At 37.0% G+C, this 23516-nt stretch overlaps 1 protein-coding gene across 1 annotated transcript in view; it reads left to right on the top strand.

The window, feature by feature from the left end:
• The window catches only part of LOC132103531 (oxidation resistance protein 1-like), a 138028-nt gene that overhangs the window by 91693 nt on the left and 22819 nt on the right, over nucleotides 1-23516 (top strand). The window contains exons 7-8 of the mRNA XM_059508646.1: nucleotides 18424-18576; nucleotides 22405-22589. Of these exons, the coding sequence (XP_059364629.1) occupies nucleotides 18424-18576; nucleotides 22405-22589 (338 nt within the window). The remainder of the gene's footprint in view (nucleotides 1-18423; nucleotides 18577-22404; nucleotides 22590-23516) is intronic.

Genomic DNA, 23516 nt, shown 5'->3' with positions numbered 1-23516 from the left:
TACATAATGCATATATAAGTAAATAAACATATAAAAAGTATATTGACACTCTTTAGAAGATACTTATATTAATGAATATATGTTATTGTTAATTCAATATTATTAATTATATATATATATATATATATATATATATATATATATATATATATATATTCAATTCAAGTTTATTTGTATAGCGCTTTTTATGATATAAATCATTGCAAAGCAACTTTACAGAATATTAAGTTTCTACAATATTTAATATTAGCTTATCAGTGGTGACTGTCAGTTTGTGTATATGACTTAAATTTTCAGAAAAATTAATACAAGACGTAGTCAACCAGACAATGAACACTATTAACACCATATTATAAATATTATACATTTAAAAATGTAAATATATTTTTAAAATATAAATAAAAACCGTATAATGACTTACTTATGTCACTAGTTTAATGTCTAATGACAATAAGAGAACATAATGGTCAAACTGCAACATTACATTTGACCTATTGAACACAGATGAGCCAATGGCAGTTGAGTATGAGTTGCAAGGGGACCGGAATTTGGACATCTTTAGGTTTCAGCGCCACAGAGAAACATTGGAAGATTCGAAGATTTCATCGGTTTGATGATGTTCATTCTATTATAATGGCAAAATTATGTTCCTGGGGTACTTGAAACACTGATTCCAGGTATCCTGGGGGATGGGCAATGGAATTTATTTTATTCCATTTCCTTAACCCAAATAAGACAGAGCAAAATGTCCCTAAGCATTCAAACCAGATCCCAATGAAGATGAAAACATTCATTTTCTGGTTGTCATACTCTCATTAAGTTACTATTTTTTTCATCTGCTCAAGTAGAAATTTAATGTCATTTTGTACTGCAAGGTATCTCTGGCTAAAACTAGTCCATATAACCTACCAACCTAAATAGCTAACTGTTCTCACGTCATGTACGGTGTAGGTCAAAAACACATAACTGAAGGTTTACATTTCAGTGCCTCTCCATATTAAACTGGTTAAATGTAAATTAATGTAATCCTACCCTGTGGTACATGAATCCTGGATGTTGTCATCTGCGATAACATGAGGTTTCTCACACTTGCATTCTGTAAACCCCTTGCTTGCAAATTAATCTTGTTACCCACCATATTTATTTTATATATATATATATCCCTCCATGGCATATTTAAGTCCCACATGAATGAAGCTCCGCCTGTGTGCAAAATTGATTAATAACATTTTGGGACAAGGTTTTCACACTAACAGCTTTCATTGTAAGAGAGTTAGCAACTCCGTTTGTTTGTCAGAGTTAGCATCAGTAACTAAGAGGGGTGGGACTAACCGATATGTCAGTTGGTTATTTTATATTGTTCTAAAAAATATTCAATATTCTATTATTGCCCAGCCTTAGTGGTATAGCATCTCTTCTCTTTCCCGTGCTGTGCTCATGTAACATGTTGTCAGTAGGTTTGCTGTTGAATTTCTGTTTTGCAGTAAAAGGCTTTACCTTAAACATCTTATAAAGAAGGGGCCACTGTATCTCAGTGCCTCTTGGTCTCTATTGTGACTGCTGCGACGGTACCGTTTGCAAACCTGCCCACTTGTGCACTGAGCCTTAGACGCTCCTTTCCCTTTGGTTTCTTTCACACATTTCTATTTAGATCGTTCCTCTGGGAAAGGAAGCTGTGATCTGTCAAGCGGTCTGAGACAGGTGCTGTACTGGGAATGAAATGAGGAACTTCTGACCTGTTCCTGCCTACCTAGACGGCATTGTAGTCATGCTTCGGCCATTTTGCCATCTTGTTCTAACCAAAATTTCTCTCTTCAAAGACTCTTCTCTCTTCATGGAGAGGGTAATTCCAGAATGCATTTCAAGAAGCTCTGTAACAAAATTAATTCAAGATGGCAAGAGATATTTTATATTTTGGAGCCTAAAATTTACTCAGTATTGAAAAGTTCTGATAAAATTTCTTTAGTCTAAGCAAAATGCTGTTATGCTTTTTAGAGTATCACATTTTAGGCTTTGCAACATGTTATTAGTAACTGAAAATACTTAATGTTAGGAATGCACTGAAATAATTATTAAAAGTAATTGTTGTCTTTTATTTTTATTTCTGACAATGGAGAAAATATAATAGCTAATATGAAGATTAATTACCCTTTTTGTCTAAAAAAACTAAATAAAAATAAAGGTATCACAACATTATAATACAGTATGGAAAATATAATAGTCCATCCAAAAAAAAATTATATTATTTTTGATATTTAAAAATATAATAACTTTTAAGTGAGCATAAGATGGCAAAAACTATTTTAACATAAAAATAGTAGATACATTTTGTACAATTAAATATCCAAAAATGACAGATATATATCAAAACTAAACAGTACTAAAGGTGGTGAAGTGATATATTACTTTCAAATGTCTGTGCAATTAAACTAAATTTATAATTAATTATTAACCCAGTTGCTAGCTGTAAACATACTGTTAACTTGCTCATAGCGATTGTGTAATGGACTGGGTGTGGGTGACAATGGAGATTCAAGTGCAAGCTTTTAATGAAACAGATCATGGTCAAAAACAGGCTGGGTCCAACACACACAAATAAACAGAGACGAGGCAAGACAAGGTATGAACAAGACAAGCTTGTGGGCTCATGGGCACTCCAGCTTGAGATTGGGATAGAGCTCCCCCCACCTTAAAGTCCCTAATAAGTTTGTTTTCGTTCTTCTTTTCGGGGCAAAAACAAGTTCGAAAAGGCTGAGTGATGTTATACTGTTAATGAACTTTCCAACACCCCCACCCTGCTGAAAGATTAATGTAAACATTTGTCGCGACGTTCACGCCTATCCCCTAAACAAAACAAATATGAAGTTTAGGCAATCTACAGTAGGTGTCAGAATATTATAGGCAAAAGTATAATGATTAGCAGCAGTTCAGAGTCAAGTTTCATGTTTGCAATACAAAAGAACCATTTCATAATCAGTCCTATATGGGAAGTGTGAATGTCTCATAGTATGAAAACTTTAGCATGATGTGGAAAAAAAAGTCATGTGGAGTCAGTTTGTTACTTTATTTTATTAGTATTCATTTATTTTATTAAACTGGACAAATTGTTACACCTTTTTATATTGTCATGATTTACTTCTGATAAAAACAAAGGTTTATTATTGTATATTCGTTTGGCATTTCATTTATTGTATACCTTTTTTAAATTTGTTTAATAAAAGACGAAATGAAATGAAAGAATAACAGCAGCAGTATGGTAGAAACACATGTATTTGGTAATTGCTACCTTATATCTTTACTCTTTCTTTTCATTCTTTTCATGGCTTTGGAAAACTTGTCTCTGATGTTTCTTTGCATTACTTTTTGCATAACTCCGGGTCATCGACACCAAGCTTCATTGCAATTTATTTCTAGGAATTAATCACTTTCTCTGAAAGTCCACGAGTGATAGTAAAGGTGGAGATATATTTGTGCAGCTCAGCTATTCGACACTCCAGTGTATTCAGGTGATGTTGCTCTCCTGTAGGACCTCTGCAGAATGAGGAACGAACCGGGGGGGAAAAATTCGGAAGTTTCAGAACACACCCACGGATCGCCACGGACCAATTGAAGTTCAAAGGTGTTTAGGAGCCAAAACAAACTCCCACAGAAAAATCAACTAGCAAGTTTAAGCTTTTATTAAAACCGGTTGTGGTCAAAAACATGAGCAAACAACAGTATCCGAGTCGTGACAAAGACTAATCCAAAATCAGGCAATGGTAAGGGCAGGCAGCAAACAATCACAAAAACAATGAAACAGTCCAAGGTCTAAATCACAGGCAAGACAAGGTATAAACAAGGCACAACAAAAAACAAGGAAAGGTAAACATGGAAAACGCTAAGTAATGAGTTTGTTTGTATGCTGCTTAAATAGTCCTACTGACAGGAAACAGGTGTGCATGCAATCAGTTTCTGGGCAGAGGGTGTTCTGGGAAATGTAGTCCGGGATACAGTGGCAGAGGTCTGGGATTGAGTGCCCTCTAGAGGACCTCATGGGCACTCCAGCTTGAGATCCTGACAGTCTTCAAACTATTGCTCAGCCCTAACAGTAGTTGACCTAAAAGAGAAACCTAACTGTTGATGGCAACTTCTTTTTAGTGGACCGTTCCTTGTGGGGTGGTGTTGGCGCAGTGGATAAGACACATGCCTTTGGTGTGAGAGACCCGGGTTCGAATCCACTGTGAGACACCAGTGTGTCCCTGAGCAAGACACTTAACCCCTAGTTGCTCCAGAGGCGTGCAACCTCTGACATATATAGCAATTGTAAGTCGCTTTGGATAAAAGCGTCAGCTAAATGAATAAATGTAAATGTGGCAATGCTAAGAATGCAACACCAACTTTCATGTGTTCTAAATGACTGTCTAGCACATTGATGACAAAATGGAGCTTATGTAGCTAGAAGTGTTTGTGTTAATATTGTCACGATACCAAAATTTTGACTTTGTTATGATACCTGACTAAAATATCTCGATCCTGCTGTGGAACTGATACTCTGACAAAATATTTAAAAAAGAAAGAAACCAGTGTTGCTTTTTGAGCATTTCCTTCCCCTTAAAAAAAATCTAATAAATCACATGCCAGTGGCACCACACAGGCCTATGTTGAGCAACAACTAGTCTATTACTCCTATTTTTAGGAGTAATTTTATTTCAAAATAACAATTTATATCATGATAGTCATTTTATGTCATGATAGTAGTCATGCCAGAATGACTTATGCATATGACAGATACCGGAAGTGAGACAAAATAGTTAATTACATTTGAAATATGGATATTTTTCTTACAAAAACGCATGGATTTATCCCCGGAGATGTGTGAGGAATGTTTATTATCAATGCGCTTGCTATTTTGACAACTTGTGAACTGTTCAGCTGCAACACCCGCTGATTGCAATGATATTTTAATTTTTGGGTGAACTAACCCTTTAAATGCGGGGTATCACGATACCTTTTTAGTACCGGTATATCGTGCAACAGTTGTGTTCATCTATTTCTAGAGTGTATGTGCTGACCCTTAAAAGGCTGCTGTCTATGTGCTCATTGACCTCCTCAGCCAGTGAGCCTTTTCCCTGAACACTACAGAGTCCTCCAGAGACACGGCAGGGTGAGCGTCAGCCAGCGCTTTGATTCAGTAGTGTAAAGAATGCACTTTAGTAAAGCAAACAGCTCTTTTCCCAGGCTGTAACAATCATTTAATTACGAAGCCGTTATTGCTGTGCTACAGACTGGGCTTGCATTAATTATTAAAGCGGATGCCTTGTCATGTTTGTGTGTAATGAAGAGCAATAGTGAACACTGACCACAGGGTGCAGTTTATTTGCTTTCAGAAGTAGATGCTGCTGTAATGTTTTATAGTAGTTATATAAGCCAGAAAGTAGAAGGTACTACCATGGTAGAGGAATATGTTGAGGAATATGTAAGTACTATAAAATACTACAGTACTATAGTCAACATTTGTGTGTTTGGTTAGTTTTATTATTTCTTATTCCACTTGATATATCTTCTATTTATTATATCACTTTTATCTATTTTAATGTGGTAAATATATTTTTCTGGTTATAAAGTAAGGCTAATTATGTAATTTGTAATTTGTTTATATTTATTCAAAAAAAAAAATTTTTGCAGGTAATTCATGTATTTTTCTTCCCCTGCTATTTGAAGGGATAGTTCACCCAGGTAGTTCACCGCAAGTTGTTTCAACCTTTTATGAGCTTTTTTTCTTCTGCTGAGCACAAAAGAAGATATTTTAAAGAATGTTGGTAACCAAACAGTTGACGGTAGCCATTGACTTCCATAAAATGAAAAGAAAAGCTACAGAAGTCAGTGACTACTATTAACTGTTTGGTTACCAACATTCGGTTTGTAATGAAAATATTTTCTTCTCCTTTATGTCAATTTGTGTTCATTAAATAATTACAAATGAATCAAAAAAATGGTCGTATTACATGACAGTCATATGGTCTTTTCCTGTCTAAGTGGGCAGATCTTGGTCAGAATAAGCTGCTAAGTGGATCAAACCTTGTACTGATAATCAAAAGTCTGACTATACAAGCAGCTCTGTGTATGAAATTTGGTGACTCTGGTCGTATCACCCTGATCTCCCCCTCCCTTCCTGCTGTATGCTAAATTTAGTCTGTGTCACGAGAAGACAAGAGGTAGTGAGAGACTGGCACAGAAAAGTGTGTTAGAGAGATGGCCAGTGTTAATTACCAGTGGCTGCTGGTTTTGGCTTACTCTAGGAAAGGTGACTTTGTCCCTGTGTTACTGGTCTGATTTCATGCCCAGAAACTCTTGGGGTGCTTTGCTTTAGTCGATGACAGCATGAAACTCTTCAGATCAGCAGAGGTTATGTGGTGATGTTAAGTTAGCACTGTGAATGTTTTCATGGTGAGTTTCAGACTCATTAGAAACTCTGAAATTTGATCTTTGTGACATCATGTACCATTCAAAAGTTTTGGTTCAAGAATGTCTTTTTTTTATTATTTTTAGCAAGGATGCATCAAATTATTTAAAAGTTACAGCAAAGGCATTTATAATGTCAAAAAAAGTGTTTCTATTTCAAATAAATGGAGTTATTGATAGAAAAATCTTGTAAATAAATGTCACTCTTTCTACAAAAACCATTAAGCAGCACAAATATTTTCAACCTTATATTTTAAAATATATTCAAATAGAAAATAGTTATTTTAAATTGTAAAAAAATATTTCACAATATTACTGCTTTGTTGATTAAATAAATGCAGCCTTGGTGAGCATAAGAACAATCTTTCAAAAATATGAAAAAAAATCTCACTGACCTCAGATTTTTTTAACAGTGATGTATCTCTACATTGTACTATATGCCATTTCACTATATGCAGTTCCAATTTCTTTAGTTTTTAAAGATTTTTCAAGGACACAGAGATAAATGAATGCAGTCATCAAGTATTTTGCTTTCAGTAACAGCAGAACCACATACAGATGCATTCTGGAATCTTGAGCATTGCCATAGAAACAAATAATTTCCGAACCTAAGGATGTGAAGGGCTCCATGTAGAATCTAGACACCTATTTGAGTGACATCTGTCAGGTAGTTTTTGGCTTTCCCCTGCAGAACCCGTTTCTGGTCACCAGATGGAGCTGCAGGTTGTTGTCGTAATATTTCACAGCAAACAACTGCATAAAAGTGCTGTTGTTGATCTTGGTTAATATTAGAGTTAGCTGACTGTGTCCTTCTGCTGTGTTACTCATTCTTATTATAACGACAGTATAGCCGTTGAGATTTTGAGTGCCCATCTACTGCTTCAGGCACATGAGTCATTAACATGAGCTGCGTGTGAGATTGAACAGTACTGTAAGGGTGTGTGTGGAGTTTAGATCAGTCCAGCGGAGATCTAATGATCACATGGATGTCAGCCACCCACATGCGCAGCCCTGCAGTCAGGGTTAGTGGCCTTTTTCCAGGCTTAGGTTCTAAATCCGCACATTGGTCTCCTCCAGGCTGGATTTCACTGAGGCTGTGTAAAACCAGCCCAGTGTAGGTAAGCTCCAGATGGCCTTGAGGACATTAAGATAAGCTTTTACTCTTTTTCTCCCCTTCCATGTTGGATAGAAACGTCACCCAGCCAGAGGACACATTCTGTTGGTCTGTGTCTCCAACTGTGTCTTTGATGTGGTTTGGTAAAAATCATGAGATGTTCTTGGAGAAGCGCTGAATGCATGTTCTTTTTGACCCAAAGACTTCAAAAGCTGTTGTTCTTGTGCAGCAGTCTTTATCATTGTGTGCTTGAGTCTGGCCTGATCTCCATCAGTCCTTGCATCACAGTAATCGAGTTGCTTCGATTGCTGTGATCTGGTGCGGGAATGTTGTTTATGAATTAACCATCTGTGCAAGGGTCAGTCTGTTAAGACTGAATGTCATTATTGGCTTTTACTGGGACAAATAAGTGCAGTAAATCTCCTTTATTTTAATCACAGACTAAGTCACACTGCAGAATTGTCCCCAGCACCATTTTAAAGAAAAAATGACTTTCTAAAAAAAAATTCTGTATTTTGTGTGTGTGTGTGTGTGTGTGTGTGTGTGTGTGTGTATATATATATATATATATATATATATATATATATATATATATATATATATATATATATAATATTGTTGTTGTGATTAATTTATATAATCTTTTTTGTTTGTAAAAGTCACTTGTCTTTTTTCTATAACATTTTCATTTGTAAATTGACTTTTTTATTTTAAGATGGCATTTGATTTTGATTTGCCAGTTTTTTTCTGTTAAAGGGCACCTATTATGCCCCTTTTTAAAAAAAAATTAATGTAAGTCTCAGGTGTCCCCAGAATGTGTCTGTGAAGTCTCAACTTGAATTAATTTATTATATCATTTTGAAAATGCCGATTTTGAGTGGAAGCAGAAACCATGCGGCAACCTTCCAGTCGCTCAATTGAAACCAACACAGAAGTGACTGGCCGCTATAGACTGTCTCCAAAAGGGAGTCAATACCATAGAACCCCCATGATAAAATGCCAAACTTTACAGCAAAACAAAACTATGTTTACAGCCTGGTACAAAAGTGTTTTTGGTCTATATAGTTCTGAATCAATGTCTTCCTGGAAACACTGGATGTTCTTTTGTATTCCGGTGCTTAATACCAGCTTTGAAAATGAAGTGAGCTATAAACAGCAAGCCGGTATCAGAGCTCTGGAAATACACAAAGCTATTTGCGTTTCCATGCATGTTACCAGGCATCCTGCCTCCCGGCGCTGTGCGAGACGAAAGAGGAAGAGGCGGGGAGTGAACGGGGTTTCATGAAGGCTTGTTTTGACTCTCTGGTTGCTTATTCCAGGATCTGAAGGGTGGGCTGGTCTGTCTTGGCACACTAGATTTGTGATGACGAGGCCAGAGGGAGGGATCTGCGCTTGTCAAAGAAGATTTTGTGAGAGCAGTTTGTATTATAAATATTGATTGCAAATGTGTTGAAAATGTGTAAAAAATTTGTCTTTTTATTTATAGTATTCTAACGCTTATTTTGTGCTTGATTATGAGCTGTTAAATGAAAGGCAGATCATGACAAAGTAAAATTTATGAGGCTTCCTAAACGATTGGCCACTGCACTTTCTAAAATTTGTAGTAAAATATAATAAAAGATTAAAAATATTTGTTAAAAATATCTGTATTATGTTGCTTGCAAAAAGTGTTAATTCATCAGTAAACTTGATGTGAGTGAGGCGCTGACTGTGAGCTGCTGCTCGTTATAACAGACTTGCTCGTTATAACAGACTTGTTTTCTCGGAAGAGAAAACAAGATGGCGCCATTGTGCGTGGCTTGCCGTCTGTCACTGTCATTGCTGTGTGTGTTTTTGCTGTTTGTTTAATTTTTTGCCTGGGATGTCGACTCTCTACTGGTGTACGATCGTCAAACACTGCTGGATCTGCGATTTTCTGCTGGAATTATAGTAAAATTGGATGATGGTGGACGTGAAACTTTGCCCCCCCTCCTGGCGAGGCTCCCGGCTCACCTTTGGTGTGCCCCGGTTCCACCTTCTCGAAGTAAGCGCCGAAGAAAGCACCCCCGCCGCCGGGGAAAACGCAGCGGCCGGCTGGTGAGGTTGAAGGCCCGTCTTGCATGTTGTTCTACGCCTTTTTGGTCTGAGTTTGGAGTCGTGCCTATACCTCGACGCTCGCTGGACCCTGTCGACGCCTGGCTGGTACCTGTCGTCGGCCCGGAAAAGGTGTTCCAGCCCCGCGGCCCCTGCTCTCCTCGTCTCCGCTGGCGCGGAGTGAATCACAGCAACTTGCGCTCTCTGTGTCGGGTTTCACGAACATCCATTGCCGCGGACCATAGGCGCCGATTTATGTTTTTCTCCATGGGTGCTCAAGGCAAGGGCGCACGCCATTTAAAAAATAAAAAAAATAGACTAGGCTATTCAAAAAATATTGCATTTCAGAACCTTAGGCTAATGGACAGCGGCCGATACAAACAAACACAACAGCGTCACTTCTCAAAAATACAAACAGGATTGGAGATGAAAAGTTTAACTGACACGTAACCGCTAATGCGTTCAGCTTCTTGGGAAATTAATGTTTTGTAAATATTGATTAAAAAACTATTGCGAAAGGACAGCGTTTCCATTAACCGATTGTTGCGACTAAAATAATGAGTTTCTGGGAATGTCTACCTCATTTATGTTTCGAGGTTTCCTTTGATAGTGGCACGGCTTTTCTTTGAGGTTTCAAATCCATTATTCATATAGGCTAAAAAAATATTTTTTTATTTTATGTATTTAACAAAGAACTCGTATTCTGTCCAAAAGTAGGCTACTTTTGTGTCCATTAGTTTTTCCTCTTTTAAACCGTATATAGGCCTATACTTGAGCAGAAAAATGTTCCCATTTAAACCCTGTTACGAACTTTAAGGAGTCTAGGGAATGTACCGTAACATTTACATTTTAACGTACTGCTGGGTATGAAATGAGGTGGAAGAACATGACAGACAAAACTTTGAAAGAGAAAAAATACTGGACGTTTATTCACAAAAAGCCAAAGCCACTAGATCCAGTAAAATAACAATAATAATGTGCGCTATGTACAAGGTGAAAATGTAAACAAACAAACAATAAAATGGGAAAAGAACGAAAGCGGCGCCAAAGGAAAGAACAAAATATAAGAAAACAATCCTTAATCTAAACCTAATCTAACCAAAGCAAAATGTAGAAAATAAACCGAAATCTTCAGTGCATCCGGCACTTAACTAAACTGTCTAACAAAAACAGAAATACAATGTGTGGCGCTCACTTCTTACCTAGTGTGTCTACACAATATGTACAGTGTATATCGCGATATACTGACCTGCGTTCTCTTCCCTCTGTACTACCAGCTGTTACTCAAGGTCTCATAGCGAACGAATAACATAGACAACACATCAAGATCATAGCACATAGCTTATTATCTGAGAGGGTACTTGTGGTGGATGTCGATATATCAATATTAATAGGTTTGGCTTTTTTTATAACAAATCTGTCCATTTTAGTCTGATTAATGATTAGTGATTACGGAAAGCAGTAAATGATTACATACTCGCACGGCACTGTATAGTGGGGGATGGGACGTTTTCAGAAACGCTGTGATTGGTGGATAGGATATGGAACATGCATGCGACTGGTTATGTCACTGTCACTGACAACAACATAACCAATCACAGTGTGGAAGACGCTTCATAGCGCCAACTGCAATGTTTAATTTTAAATAAATGTAGCCTACTGGCAGTCTGGCACTGGCACACGTGGGTGCTCATTTTCCGTGGGTGCTCGGTATTTTCCGTGGGTGCTCGAGCCCCGGAGCACCCACGGTATCGGCGCCTATGCCGCGGACCCCCCGGTTCCTGTCAGGTTTGGGCTGGTAAATGCTAGATCTCTAGCAAATAAGACTTTTCTATTAAATTAAATTCTATTAAAAGGATTTTTTCACGTCCCGAGGATTGGATTTCCTCTGTGTAACTGAGACATGGCTAAGCGATGGTGAGTCTAGCGCTTTCACTGAATTTGTACACCAAGATTGCCGCTACTTTAACTCCCCGCGAACATCTGGCCGAGGAGGAGGAATAGCGACTGTATATAAGAGTCATTATAAATGTAAACAGATTTTGTTGTCCTCCGCTTTCAGCAGCTTTGAACTGAATTTATTTGAGATGGGTCACCCCCACACAGTGTTGTGTGCTGTGTTCTATCGGCCCCCTAAGTACAATAAGGACTTTTTAAATGATTTTTCAGATTTTTTGGCTGAAATCATGCCTAAATATGATCGTGTTCTTATTGTTGGGGATTTTAATGTTCATGTGTGTTGTCCTGATAAGCCAATGGCAAAGGGGTTTTTAAACCTCATTGATTCTTTTAATCTTGTGCAATCTGTGTCTGGACCCACACAAGAACATGGACACACACTTGATCTTGTTTTATCATATGGCTTGCCTGTTCTTAATCTAGAGATATGTGACGCAGTGTTTTCTGACCATATGCCTGTTTTATTTGAGACTGCTCTTGTCTGTCATACAGTTAAACCTCGCGCTGCTGCACGGCGCTGTCGCATGATTAACCCTTCCACTGCTGTTCAGTTCTCGGTTGCGTTCAAACAGAACTCCATCACTCCCTAGTCTGTATTGCACACAGATGAGCTTTGCTCATGGTTTCACTCCACCTGCCAAACTGTTTTAGACACTGTGGCTCCTTTAAAATCCAGGCAGCCTAAAACTAAATCTGAGCCCTGGTTAAATGACATGACTCGTGCCGCCAGACATGAGTGCCGTAGAGATGAGCGCAAGTGGAAGAAGGACATATTGCAGGTGTCTCTTCAAATGTTAAGGGATTGCTGGCGTCATTACCAGAAAACTGTGAAAGATGCCAAAAGAAAACATTTCTCAGATATTATTCTGGCAAATTGTCACAAGCCTCGTGTTTTGTTTAACACCATTGACTCACTTTTAAATGCCCCGAAGAATGCTTGTATGGAAGCATCCCCTGTTATGTGTGAAAACTTCCTTTGCTTTTTTATTGATAAGGTCACTTCTATTAGGTCTCAAATTGTCCCTTCAGCTTCAGACCCTTCAATCTCTGTACCCTGCTCGGCTGTCTTTGATCATTTTGAGCTGGTGACTTTTTCCTCTTTAGAGGAGGTTGTTGGTCATTTGAAGCCCTCAGGTTCTCCATATGATGCTGTCCCCCCTCGACTATTTAAGGAGGTTTTCCCCACTGTAGGATCATCTGTTGTAGCAGTTATAAATAGTAGTCTGACCTCGGGTGTGGTCCCTGAAATTTTAAAACATGCAGTAGTTCAACCTCTGATTAAAAAACCTGCTCTAGATCCGTCAGTTCTTGCTAATTTCAGGCCTATTTCCAAATTGCCTTTCCTTTCAAAAATCTTGGAGAAGATTGTGTACAGTCAACTATTGGCCTTTTTGGAAGAACATCATATACTAGAGGTTTTCCAGTCCGGTTTTAAGACCTTGCACAGCACCGAAACTGCTCTTTTAAGAGTTTTGAATGATATCTTTTTACTACTGATAGTGGATCATGAAATATTGATTTCACGTTTAAGGCAGTGGGTTGGCATCAGTGGCATAGCACTAGATTGATTTAGGTCATACTCAGCGGATCAAACTTTTTGTGTTAGCTTAGGTGACTCTGTATCCTCCTCTGCTCCTCTCTTGTGTGGGGTCCCACAGGGCTCAGTCCTCGGCCCTCTACTTTTCTCTCTGTATTTGCTTCCACTTGGTTCCATACTTAGAAAGTATGGCATTTCATTCCACTGTTATGCAGATGACAGTCAGATTTATGTACCTCTTAAAAAGAAAAATTATAACTCTGTTGGACAACTACTCAATTGTCTCGACGACATAAAGGCCTGGATGGCTCTAAACTTTTTAAATTTTAATGATAAAAAAACAGAAGTGATGGTTTTTGGAGGCACCACTGGGACCCCACCTGTAGATCTGGGCTCCTTAGCACCCTATATTAAACCTACTATCACAAACCTAGGAGTTAAAGTGGACCCTGAGCTTAAATTTGACAGTCAGATCAAAGCTGTTGTCAAATCAAGCTTCTTTCATTTAAGGCAGCTGGCCAAAATAAAGCCAATTCTGTCAAGACAACATTTTGAAACTGTTATCCACGCCTTTGTAACTACACGGCTGGACTACTGTAATTCACTATATGTGGGGGTTAGTGGGTCCTCCATCACCCGTCTCCAGATGATACAAAATGCAGCAGCACGTCTTTTAATGGGCACACGTAAACATGAGCACATTTCCCCCTATTTTAGCTTCATTACACTGGCTGCCTATTCAATTTAAGATCCATTTTAAAATTCTGTTATTTGCTTTTAAATCACTAAATGGTTTTGCTCCGCCATACCTCTCTGAGCTTCTACGCTCTTATAAACCCGTCCGAAACGTTAGTCATTTATTTTTTGTTATGCACCTTTAATAAATAATTTAATCAGTAGACATCTGTGCTGCACCGGCGATTCCTTTTGTTTAAACCCGTCCGCTCTCTCAGATCAGATGATCAGCTGCTCCTGACTGTGCCTAAAACTAAGCGTAAGCTCAGAGGGGACCGTGCCTTTGCTGTATCTGCCCCTAAACTATGGAATGATCTGCCTTTGCATGTTAAGCAGGCCTCTTCTTTATCTGTTTTTAAAACCCTTCTTAAAACCCATCTTTTCTCTTTGGCTTTTGACACCTAGTAAGAAGTCAACTTTATTTACTTGATTCAATTTGTTACTTTGAATGCTTTTATTGTGTGGTTATAAATGGTACATATGTTTATTTTATCTATTTTATTTTTATTTATTTATTTATTTTTCTGTACAGCACTTTGGTCAACTTTGGTTTTTGTTAAGTGCTTAACAAATAAAGTTGGTATGGTATGGTATGGTACTTTTGAATGGCCGTCAATAGAGAAGGTTACACATATTTATCACAGTTTCCCCAAAAACATTAATCGGCACTGTTTTTAACATTGATAATAATAAAGAATGTTTCTTAAGCAGCAAATCAGCATATTAGAAAGATTAGAAAATTAATCTAAAACTGTTTTTTGGTAATTGCATTGTGGTGCATTTTAAGAGAGAGTTAAGAGAGTTCACCCAAAAAAAAGAACATTATTTCATAATTTTTTTCCCCTTAAGTCATTCCAAATCTAAAACAGCTGCTGAAAACGATATATAAAATATTTTAAGATATTTTAACAATTGTTAAACTGTTTTTTCCATACAGTGAAACCCAATGGGGTCCAAAAACATCAATTTTTATTTTATTTTACATCTATTTAATACTTGTTAAAGCATGAATAAAGGATGTCTTTGAAAATTGGTGTCAATTAAAGTGTAAAAATATTGGTATTGTACTCAAGAATCCTGATCATGTACCTCTGCCTTTAATCACTAATATTGAGATAAACAGTAGTGGTGAGCGTCCAATTGTGTCTTAGTGTGATTTACACAAAAGCCATATAATGTGTTGTGTCCATTGTAAACACTGCCACTGTCAGATCCAAATAGAGAGAAAGAAAGAGCAGGAGAGATGAAGAATCGGGGCTCTCTTGTGCAGTCACTATGCCAGCATTGGTGCATCAGTGTCAGTTTGCTTCATTCAGCTCTGAGAGATGTGTGTGTGTGTGTGGAGGTGAGAGTGGAAGTGTGTGTCGGAGGGAAGCAGACAGCTGTGGTCAGGAGGTCATGTTTGCCTGAGACCCAGCACCCACTCTCTGCTTCCACTGTCGGCTGTGAGTATTCATGCCTCCTGCAACACACACACACACCATTACACAGTGTCATGTGCTGCTTACTGTTTCAGAACAAGTCCAAGAGGAGTCTAAAAGGTTTCTATTTTTTCATACCTAATGTAGTTTCTAGTTAAGCCTTTCACTGGCATACTCTACTAGTCAAAAAGTTTGGGCTCCGTAAGATGTTTTTGAAGTTTCTTATGCCAATGCACCAATGCTTTTATTTTATCAGAAATACCTTAAAAAAAAGTGATATTGTGAAATATTATTACAATTTCAAATTGATGTGTTCTATTTTAAAATGTAAGTCATTCCTGTGATGCAAACATGATTGCATGATGCATCACATGATTCTTCAGAAATCATTCTAATATGCTAAAACAGTTGTGATGCTTTAATATTTTTGTGGAAATCATTTTTATCAGAAATCTTTGATGAATAATAGATTTATTTGAAATTGAAATCAAATAATATTATAATTAATTATATACATTGTTACAAATTATATGTACCGTTCAAACTTTTTTATATATAGTCTACAGTACATCATAAATAAATAAACATCAAATTACAGTAACATTACATTCTAAGGAGGAACAAAATTGACAAAAATTAGATTGTTGGCATGCAGTAAGAATACTGACATGAAGAGAGCTATAAATAGTTGCTCAGATAAAAGAATTTATTTAAAAATATTTAATTTCGAATTGATATTTCTGACATTTGGTGGCACATCTGCAATTTTGAGCACAGTTTACTCTCAATATAATCTAATTTCTTTAAGAATTTTTTTTGTGTGTGATTCTCTTTACTACGGTTGTATTTTCAACCAAATTTTCATAGTTACTGCAAATATTTTTACGCAGTATACTGCGGTATAAACCAATACTATTGTCAAAAAATGTTTACACATTTCCAGCATTCTCATGAGCAGAAGTCTTCATAAATTGGGAAAACTTCTGTGGTGGTGAATGGAAACTACAACAAATAAAAATTTTGCGTTTGCCTCGATTAATTAGACACTAGATTAAAATAAATGATCTACTGTATGATTTTCTAGCATTTCTGTCACTTTCCGTCTTTCTAACTCTTCATTTTCCCACCTAACACCTATGTGGCATACCTCAGTCAACAGCACACCACCATGTTCGTTTACTCGGGCCAAAGGAGAACTAGTCCTGGTTTCTCCCAAGGTTTATTTTTTTTTTTCGATTTCTGTCACCTTATGTGTTTGGGTTCTATGCCACTGTCACCTTTTGGCTCGCTTAGTTGCGGTGTAAAAGACATTTAACTTTAAAGTAATTTATCGATATGACCCATATTCAATTCAATTCAATTCAGGTTTATTTGTATAGCGCTTTTTACAATACAAATCATTACAAAGCAACTTCACAGAAAATTATGTTTCTACAATATTTAGTAGTAGCTTATAAGTGGTGACTGTCAGTTTATGTGCATATGACAGGATTTTTCTGAAAAATTAATACAAGACGTTGTCAGCCAGACGATGAACATTATTAACAGCAATTATTATATGATGCAGTCACACTTGTAGCAATATTTGTTAGTTCTGTTTGTTGATTCAAGGTTAGCATCATCTGGGTTCCTCTGAGGGTCAGCATCATCTCTTCTCAGGTGTTCTGGATCCAGACTGGAGCTTGTGTAAATCCTAGTTACCAAGGGATGTAAATCCCGTGGCAAAACATAGAAACAAATAGAGACATCATTAGCATAGCTGCTGATCTAACAAAGTAAAATTAATTAGTGTAACCCAAGCTAAAGAATAAGAATGCGCATTTGATCAGATACAACTACACTCACAATTTAAGAGATACATTATTCGAATGCTTGGCGAAAAGAGATGTGTTTTTAATCTAGATTTAAACAGAGAGAGTGTGTCTGAACCCAGAACATTATCAGGAAGGCTATTCCAGAGTTTGGGAGCCAAATGTGAGAAAGCTCTACCTCCTTTAGTGGACTTTGCTATCCTAGGAACTACCAAAAGTCCAGCGTTTTGTGACCTTAGGGAGCGTGATGGGTTGTAGCGTGGTAGAAGGCTAGTTAGGTAAGCAGGAGCTAAACCATTTAGGGCCTTATAGGTAAGTAATGATAATTTGTAACAGATACGGAACTTAATAGGTAGCCAGTGCAGAGACTGTAAAATTGGGGTAATATGATCATATTTTCTTGACCTGGTAAGGACTCTAGCTGCTGCATTTTGGACTACCTGTAGCTTGTTAATTGAAGAAGCAGGACAACCACCTAGAAGTGCATTACAATAGTCCAGTTTAGAGGTCATGAAAGCATGAACTAGCTTTTCTGCATCAGAAACAGATAACATGTTTCGTAGCTTGGCAATGTTTCTAAGATGGAGGAATGCAGTTTTTGTAACATGGGAAATATGATTTTCAAAAGTTGCTGTCTAATATAACACCCAGATTTTTGACTGTAGAGGGAGTAACAGTACATCCGTCTGGTGGCAAATTGTAATCTACAAGATTCTGTTTACTGTTTTTTAGTCCAATAATTAATATCTCTGTCTTATCCAGATTTAATAGGAGAAAATTATTGGTCATCCAATCCTTTACATTTTTAACACACTCTGTTAGCTTAGATAATTTAGAAGTTTCATATGACACCATTGGATGAGAACAAAACTTAAACTGAATTAAGCTGGATAATGGCACTGTTGTTTTCTGTAGAGCTGCTTTACAGCTGAATCACATCTGGCAACATTGACGCTGATCGATTAACTTCACGCTGTTACTGATCTGAACTAACTTGATCTAAATAATAACACTGTTGTCTTTTAGAGCTTCTTTACAGTATAATATGAAATGAATTGCTTCTGTGATTTTGTGTTTATCTCTGTGAAGCTGCTTTACTATAGAAATAAAGGTGAATTGAGTTTCTTAAAGAGGAAAAAATATAGTGAGATTATTTATGTTGGTCAGAAGAGAAAAAGATGTAATATTTGCTGCCTCTTCCTGAGCCATTGTGTCAGAAACGTCATATAATAACCAAAGTCATTTCCATGTAATGAAGACAATTTGATGGGTGGGTGAGTGGCTGGTGTTTCTTTTTTTCTCCCTGTAATCTGTCCCATCTCTGTCTCTCAGGACTCCAATGGTCCACCTCGCTCTGATGCTCCTGTCCCTCCCGTCTTCTCTGCCCTGCGGCCCTCCCGTGTGGTTTCCTCCACCTCGGAGGAAGAAGAGGCACTGACAGAGAAGTTCCTCAAAATCAATTGCAAGTACATCACAGATGGCAAGGTGAGTCAGCGTTCCACTTTTCTAGTGGCAACCTCTCCAAAGTTGCACAAAAGTTAACTTAAGGAGGAGTCCCCAGGTTAGTCATTAGTCAAGTTTTTCCTCCATCCTCCGGAGACTGCAAAACAGCGAGGAGCCCCAAGTTTGGCTTAAAGCGTGGGAGTTGAGCTGCTGTCTCCAGCACTGATCTGTTCTCTTTAGTGATTACTCTATTCCTGATAAGTTATGCTGTTAGTGCAAAAGTGATTTCTCTCACATTCAAAACATGCCTGCCCTCCGTTTCACCCCAGCATTTGTGTGAATTCACTCTACTTCATGACCAGTGTCATCTGATTCACGAACAAGTGACTCTTATGAACCTGTTCTTGTAATTAATCGTTCAAAAAGAACAATTCAGCGCTGTTTTAATCAGTTTGATGGATCCTTGATGAAGGAACTCACTGACTCTATCTAACTTTTAGTGATGAATATATTTATGAAATATTATGTTAAATAGTATGTGTGTGTAGTAAGTTCTCAGCATAAATTTTCCTAATGATCAAAATTGAAATTCAGTTTTTTTAAAACATACTTAATAAAAACAGCAATATGTCATTAATATCAGTAAAATAAATATAGTACCCAATTTTGTTTAAAAGTAGGGTTGCAAAAATGAGTATATCCTTGATTAAATTCAGCAAACATGTAATATTCTAGTACTCAGTATGTCCTCCAAAACTTTAAGTATACTGCTTTGACCCTTCCTTACACTAGCCGCTTATCCACTGTCGGGCCAGTGCGAGCCAGTGCTTTAAACGGGTCAGGCGGGGCTAATAGCCTCGGACCTGTAGCACCAAAGCCAAAATAGCGCTGCGTTTCCACAGTCGGGCCAGAAGCTCTGCTGCGCTTCACTAAAACCTGCCCTTTACACACCTCTCAGGAACAACGTCATGCAACCCCATCATTTCACCAACAAAGAGAAGTTATCAGAAACTAATGAAAAAAAAGTCACTGGAACTAGCGCGATCACAAAACGAACACAATAAAAGTGGCCGTTTGTTTGCATGCTTTGTTAAATATTTCAATGCAAAAGCATTGATGTTTTACTATAATAAGGTGATGTGTCATAATTAATTAATTTATCAGGATTGAAAATTAGTCACAGAAATAAAGAGTTATGAACATATTCGATTAAATACAAATTTTATTGAAAATATATTGTTTTCCGGCTGTTCAAAGTATTTTCTTGAATTATGGAGTGACAAAAAGAGATACACAGAATTCCCTCTCTAAAAACATTTGATTCTAATATGTCAAAAAAATTAAACAAGAATTTTTAAAATTTATTTCATCCAGTGTTCAGATTTTTGTACCATAAATTTATGCAAATTAGTGCATACTTAATTAAATAATGCCTCATTTGCATATTTAAACATAACATTTTAGAAGACTTGTAATACAAAAATGTTTGCAATTATCAATGTAATCAATCAACTTAGTAAGGTGATATTTTTTTACCCTATTCACCTGCAGTATCTCGCCTTAATCTGAAGGTTTAGCTCTGATAAAGCCAAACATAAATTATAGGGATTTTGTTTAAATTATTTTATTATATGTTTATCCTGAATACCACCAATAGTGAGCCACAGCTGGAGAACCAATGATCTAACTTTGACAAAACAGTCCTGAAATACCTGACATATCACTGTCAAATGTAGCCCAACACTTGGCTCATGTTTTACTTTCGGTTAATAATGCTATAATTATAGGCTAAGGTTGTCTAATAAAGCAATAAGCTCTGTGAAGCCGTGTTTTCTCTGAAGTTTTGTCCAAAACTATGGACAAAGGCCCATTGTGACCTCTTGATTAATCCCTCTGTTTTACTTAAATGTATCAGCTTAATTTATTTTAATTACACCTGTGCTTACTTCACGGCCACCTCTTTTTTAGATTGCTCACACATCAGACTTACTGACTAATGATCTATGAAGATGTATCCTTCCTCTTCTGTCTTTATTTCTATTCTTATTTCTGTGGGCAGTTTTTGAGTCCAGTGTTGATGTTAAGTTATAATGACCTCGTTACATTGCGATGAAATATGTTATTCCATTTGGAAAGATATTTAATTTATGCCACTACAGTTGCAACTTGAAGTCACACTGGTATTAAAAATATTTTGAAGGTATTAAAAAAGGTAGTAAAAGTTATTAAATTCAGCCACGACTTCCCAATTCAACAGCCTTAGGACCAAATTACCCTCCTCCATCCCCAACTCAGGACTTGGCTTTCTAATATTGGATCAGACTCCTTTTATCTTTAATAGTGTTGTTACACTAAAATGCCATTAAGAACATTAAAGGGATAGTTCACCCAAAAATTATGTCATTAATAACTCACCCTCATGTCGTTCCAAACCCGTAAGACCTCCGTTTATCTTCGGAACACAGTTTAAGATATTTTAGATTTAGTCCGAGAGCTCTCAGTCCCTCCATTGAAACTGTGTGTACGGTATACTGTCCATGTCCAGAAAGGTAAGAAAAACATCATCAAAGTAGTCCATGTAACATCAGTGTACTGTTTGAGTACATAAATTACTCCGGGATATTGGTTTGTTTGAACTCAGAGGGAGTGTCAGCCACATTAAAAAAGTTAACAGCTTAAGTCATTTGCGGATTAATGCGTATTGGAGACGCGGAACATTTAAAACGATTCAGTTCGATTTGGTGAACTGTTTCAAAAAGATCTGATTACATCGAATGATTCGTTCGCGAACCGGATATGACAAACTGCTTTGTTTTGAACGGTCTTATAACAGACACGGAAGAGAAGACAAAGCTGAATAAAGTCGTAGTTTTTGCTATTTTTGGACCAAAATGTATTTTCGATGCTTCAAAAAATTCTAACTGACCCTCTGATGTCACATGGACTACTTTGATGATGTTTTTCTTACCTTTCTGGACATGGACAGTATACCGTACACACAGTTTCAATGAGAGCTCTGTGTTCTAGATTTGGAACTGTGTTCCAAAAATAAACGGAGGTCTAACAGTTTTGGAACAACATGAGGGTAAGTTATTAATGACATAATTTTGCAAATTGGGCGAACTAACCCTTTAATGAAATCTGAATTTGTTTCTTTCCTGTTTACATTTGGCCTGCTTAGTTGGGGACACAATCTCTGGCAACATTGTTGATTTGACTGCACATACACTATTGGAAGAGAACTGAACTGAGCTGGACGATGACATCACTGAATCAACAATGAACTGACTTAACTGATAAACTGACTGTTTTCTATTGTCCTCTTGCATTATCACCACACATGTCCCTGTGTAACACTGTAAAGCTACTTTAACACAATCTGTATTGTATAAAGCGCTGTAAAAATAAAGGTGACTTGACTTGTCTTATTGCTGCTCTCCTTGCTCATTCATGACTGGCTGCATGGATGAGTGGGGACTTTTTACCCAGAACAGAACCATACTGCCAATCCAAACGCTATGCAAAGTGTCAATCATTTTGACGATAGTGGTCCTGACAGAAATGTTTTATTTCATAACTTTGAGGAGGGTGTACTCATTTTTGCAATACAACATTGTATCACCTGGCTAAGAAAATCTTATTTTCCTAGATAATTTTCAAAGACAACTTTCAAAAACATAAAATCTTACAAACACAACTTTTGAACGTTAGCGTACTACTGTATATATAAATGTATTTACAAAACTAAAAAACTTAAAAAAATTTGTATACAAAATATGAAGTATATTTTATTTTGTATACAGTTATTTATATATTTATACATAATTTATGATGTGTGATCATGTGGCGTACTTGTGTCATGTGTCACAGGGTGTTGTTAGCGGGGTGTTGCTGGTGACACCAAACAACATCATGTTTGACCCTCACCGGACAGACCCTCTGGTTCTGGAGAGAGGCTGTGAGGAGTACGGCATCATGTGTCCACTGGATGAGGTTCAGTCTGCTGCCGTTTACAGAGAGATCACTGACAGCAAGATCCGTGACTCCATACCACCGTAAGACCTCTCACTTCATACTGACACAGCATAGAGTTAGTTGTTTGTCTTTAACTTAGCTAAGACACATTAGTAATTAAATAATCCTATAAATGCATTCAAAGGTGCCGTATGTAAGACTGACACCGAGTGGTTGAACTAGGTACTGAAGTCCAAATTCAAAATATTGGAGAGTTTTCTTTCACCTGGCCCCTCCTCCTCAGACTTGATACACTTGTAGGTTGCCAGATTGACAACACCAACAGGAACTAACGAACTTGATGATGAATGAAATTAAATACGCTGTGTTTTCCGGGTAAACTGACACTAGACGGGTTTCACAAACCAAAAGAGAGACAGACATTCCGGCCCGGAACGCGCATTTTCAAAGGAGAATAACTGACTGTAGCATTGTTTTTCAGATAAACAAGTATGTTAACTTAGAATCTTTCTTAAATATCTGCAAATGTATTATGATATTTTAATGCTTTAGTATAGTCAAAAACTTACATACAGCACCTTTAATAAAACACAGAATCAAATAATCGAAATTGAATATTATTATGAATCAAATCAAAATGAATTATTCTGAATTTGCAAAAATTGTTCTTGAATGAATCAGAAACATATTATTAATTAAGATTTACAAGATTCACATGCCAAATTAAGTTCTTGTCCTCGCTCTACTATAAGTGGCACAAAGGCCAAAAAACTAATGAAATCGACTTCAGCCACCAACTAATAGTTTTGATTATGAAAGATTATGAAAAGTGAAAATTGCACCTGGGTTACATGTTATTAATTGGATTCATCTTCAGATGTCTTATCTAGATTGAAGATCTCTCATGTGACAAATCGATAATTTGTTTGTGGTGAGCATGTACGATTGTTTCAGATATCTACTGTTCTGCTTTATTATACAGGAAATGGATTTTTACTCTAAGGTTA

The sequence above is a fragment of the Carassius carassius genome, chromosome 24 (assembly GCF_963082965.1).
Source record: "Carassius carassius chromosome 24, fCarCar2.1, whole genome shotgun sequence".
Classification (NCBI taxonomy): domain Eukaryota; kingdom Metazoa; phylum Chordata; class Actinopteri; order Cypriniformes; family Cyprinidae; genus Carassius; species Carassius carassius.
Note: the sequence above shows the minus strand (reverse complement) of the source record. Positions and strands in the feature narration are given on the sequence as shown.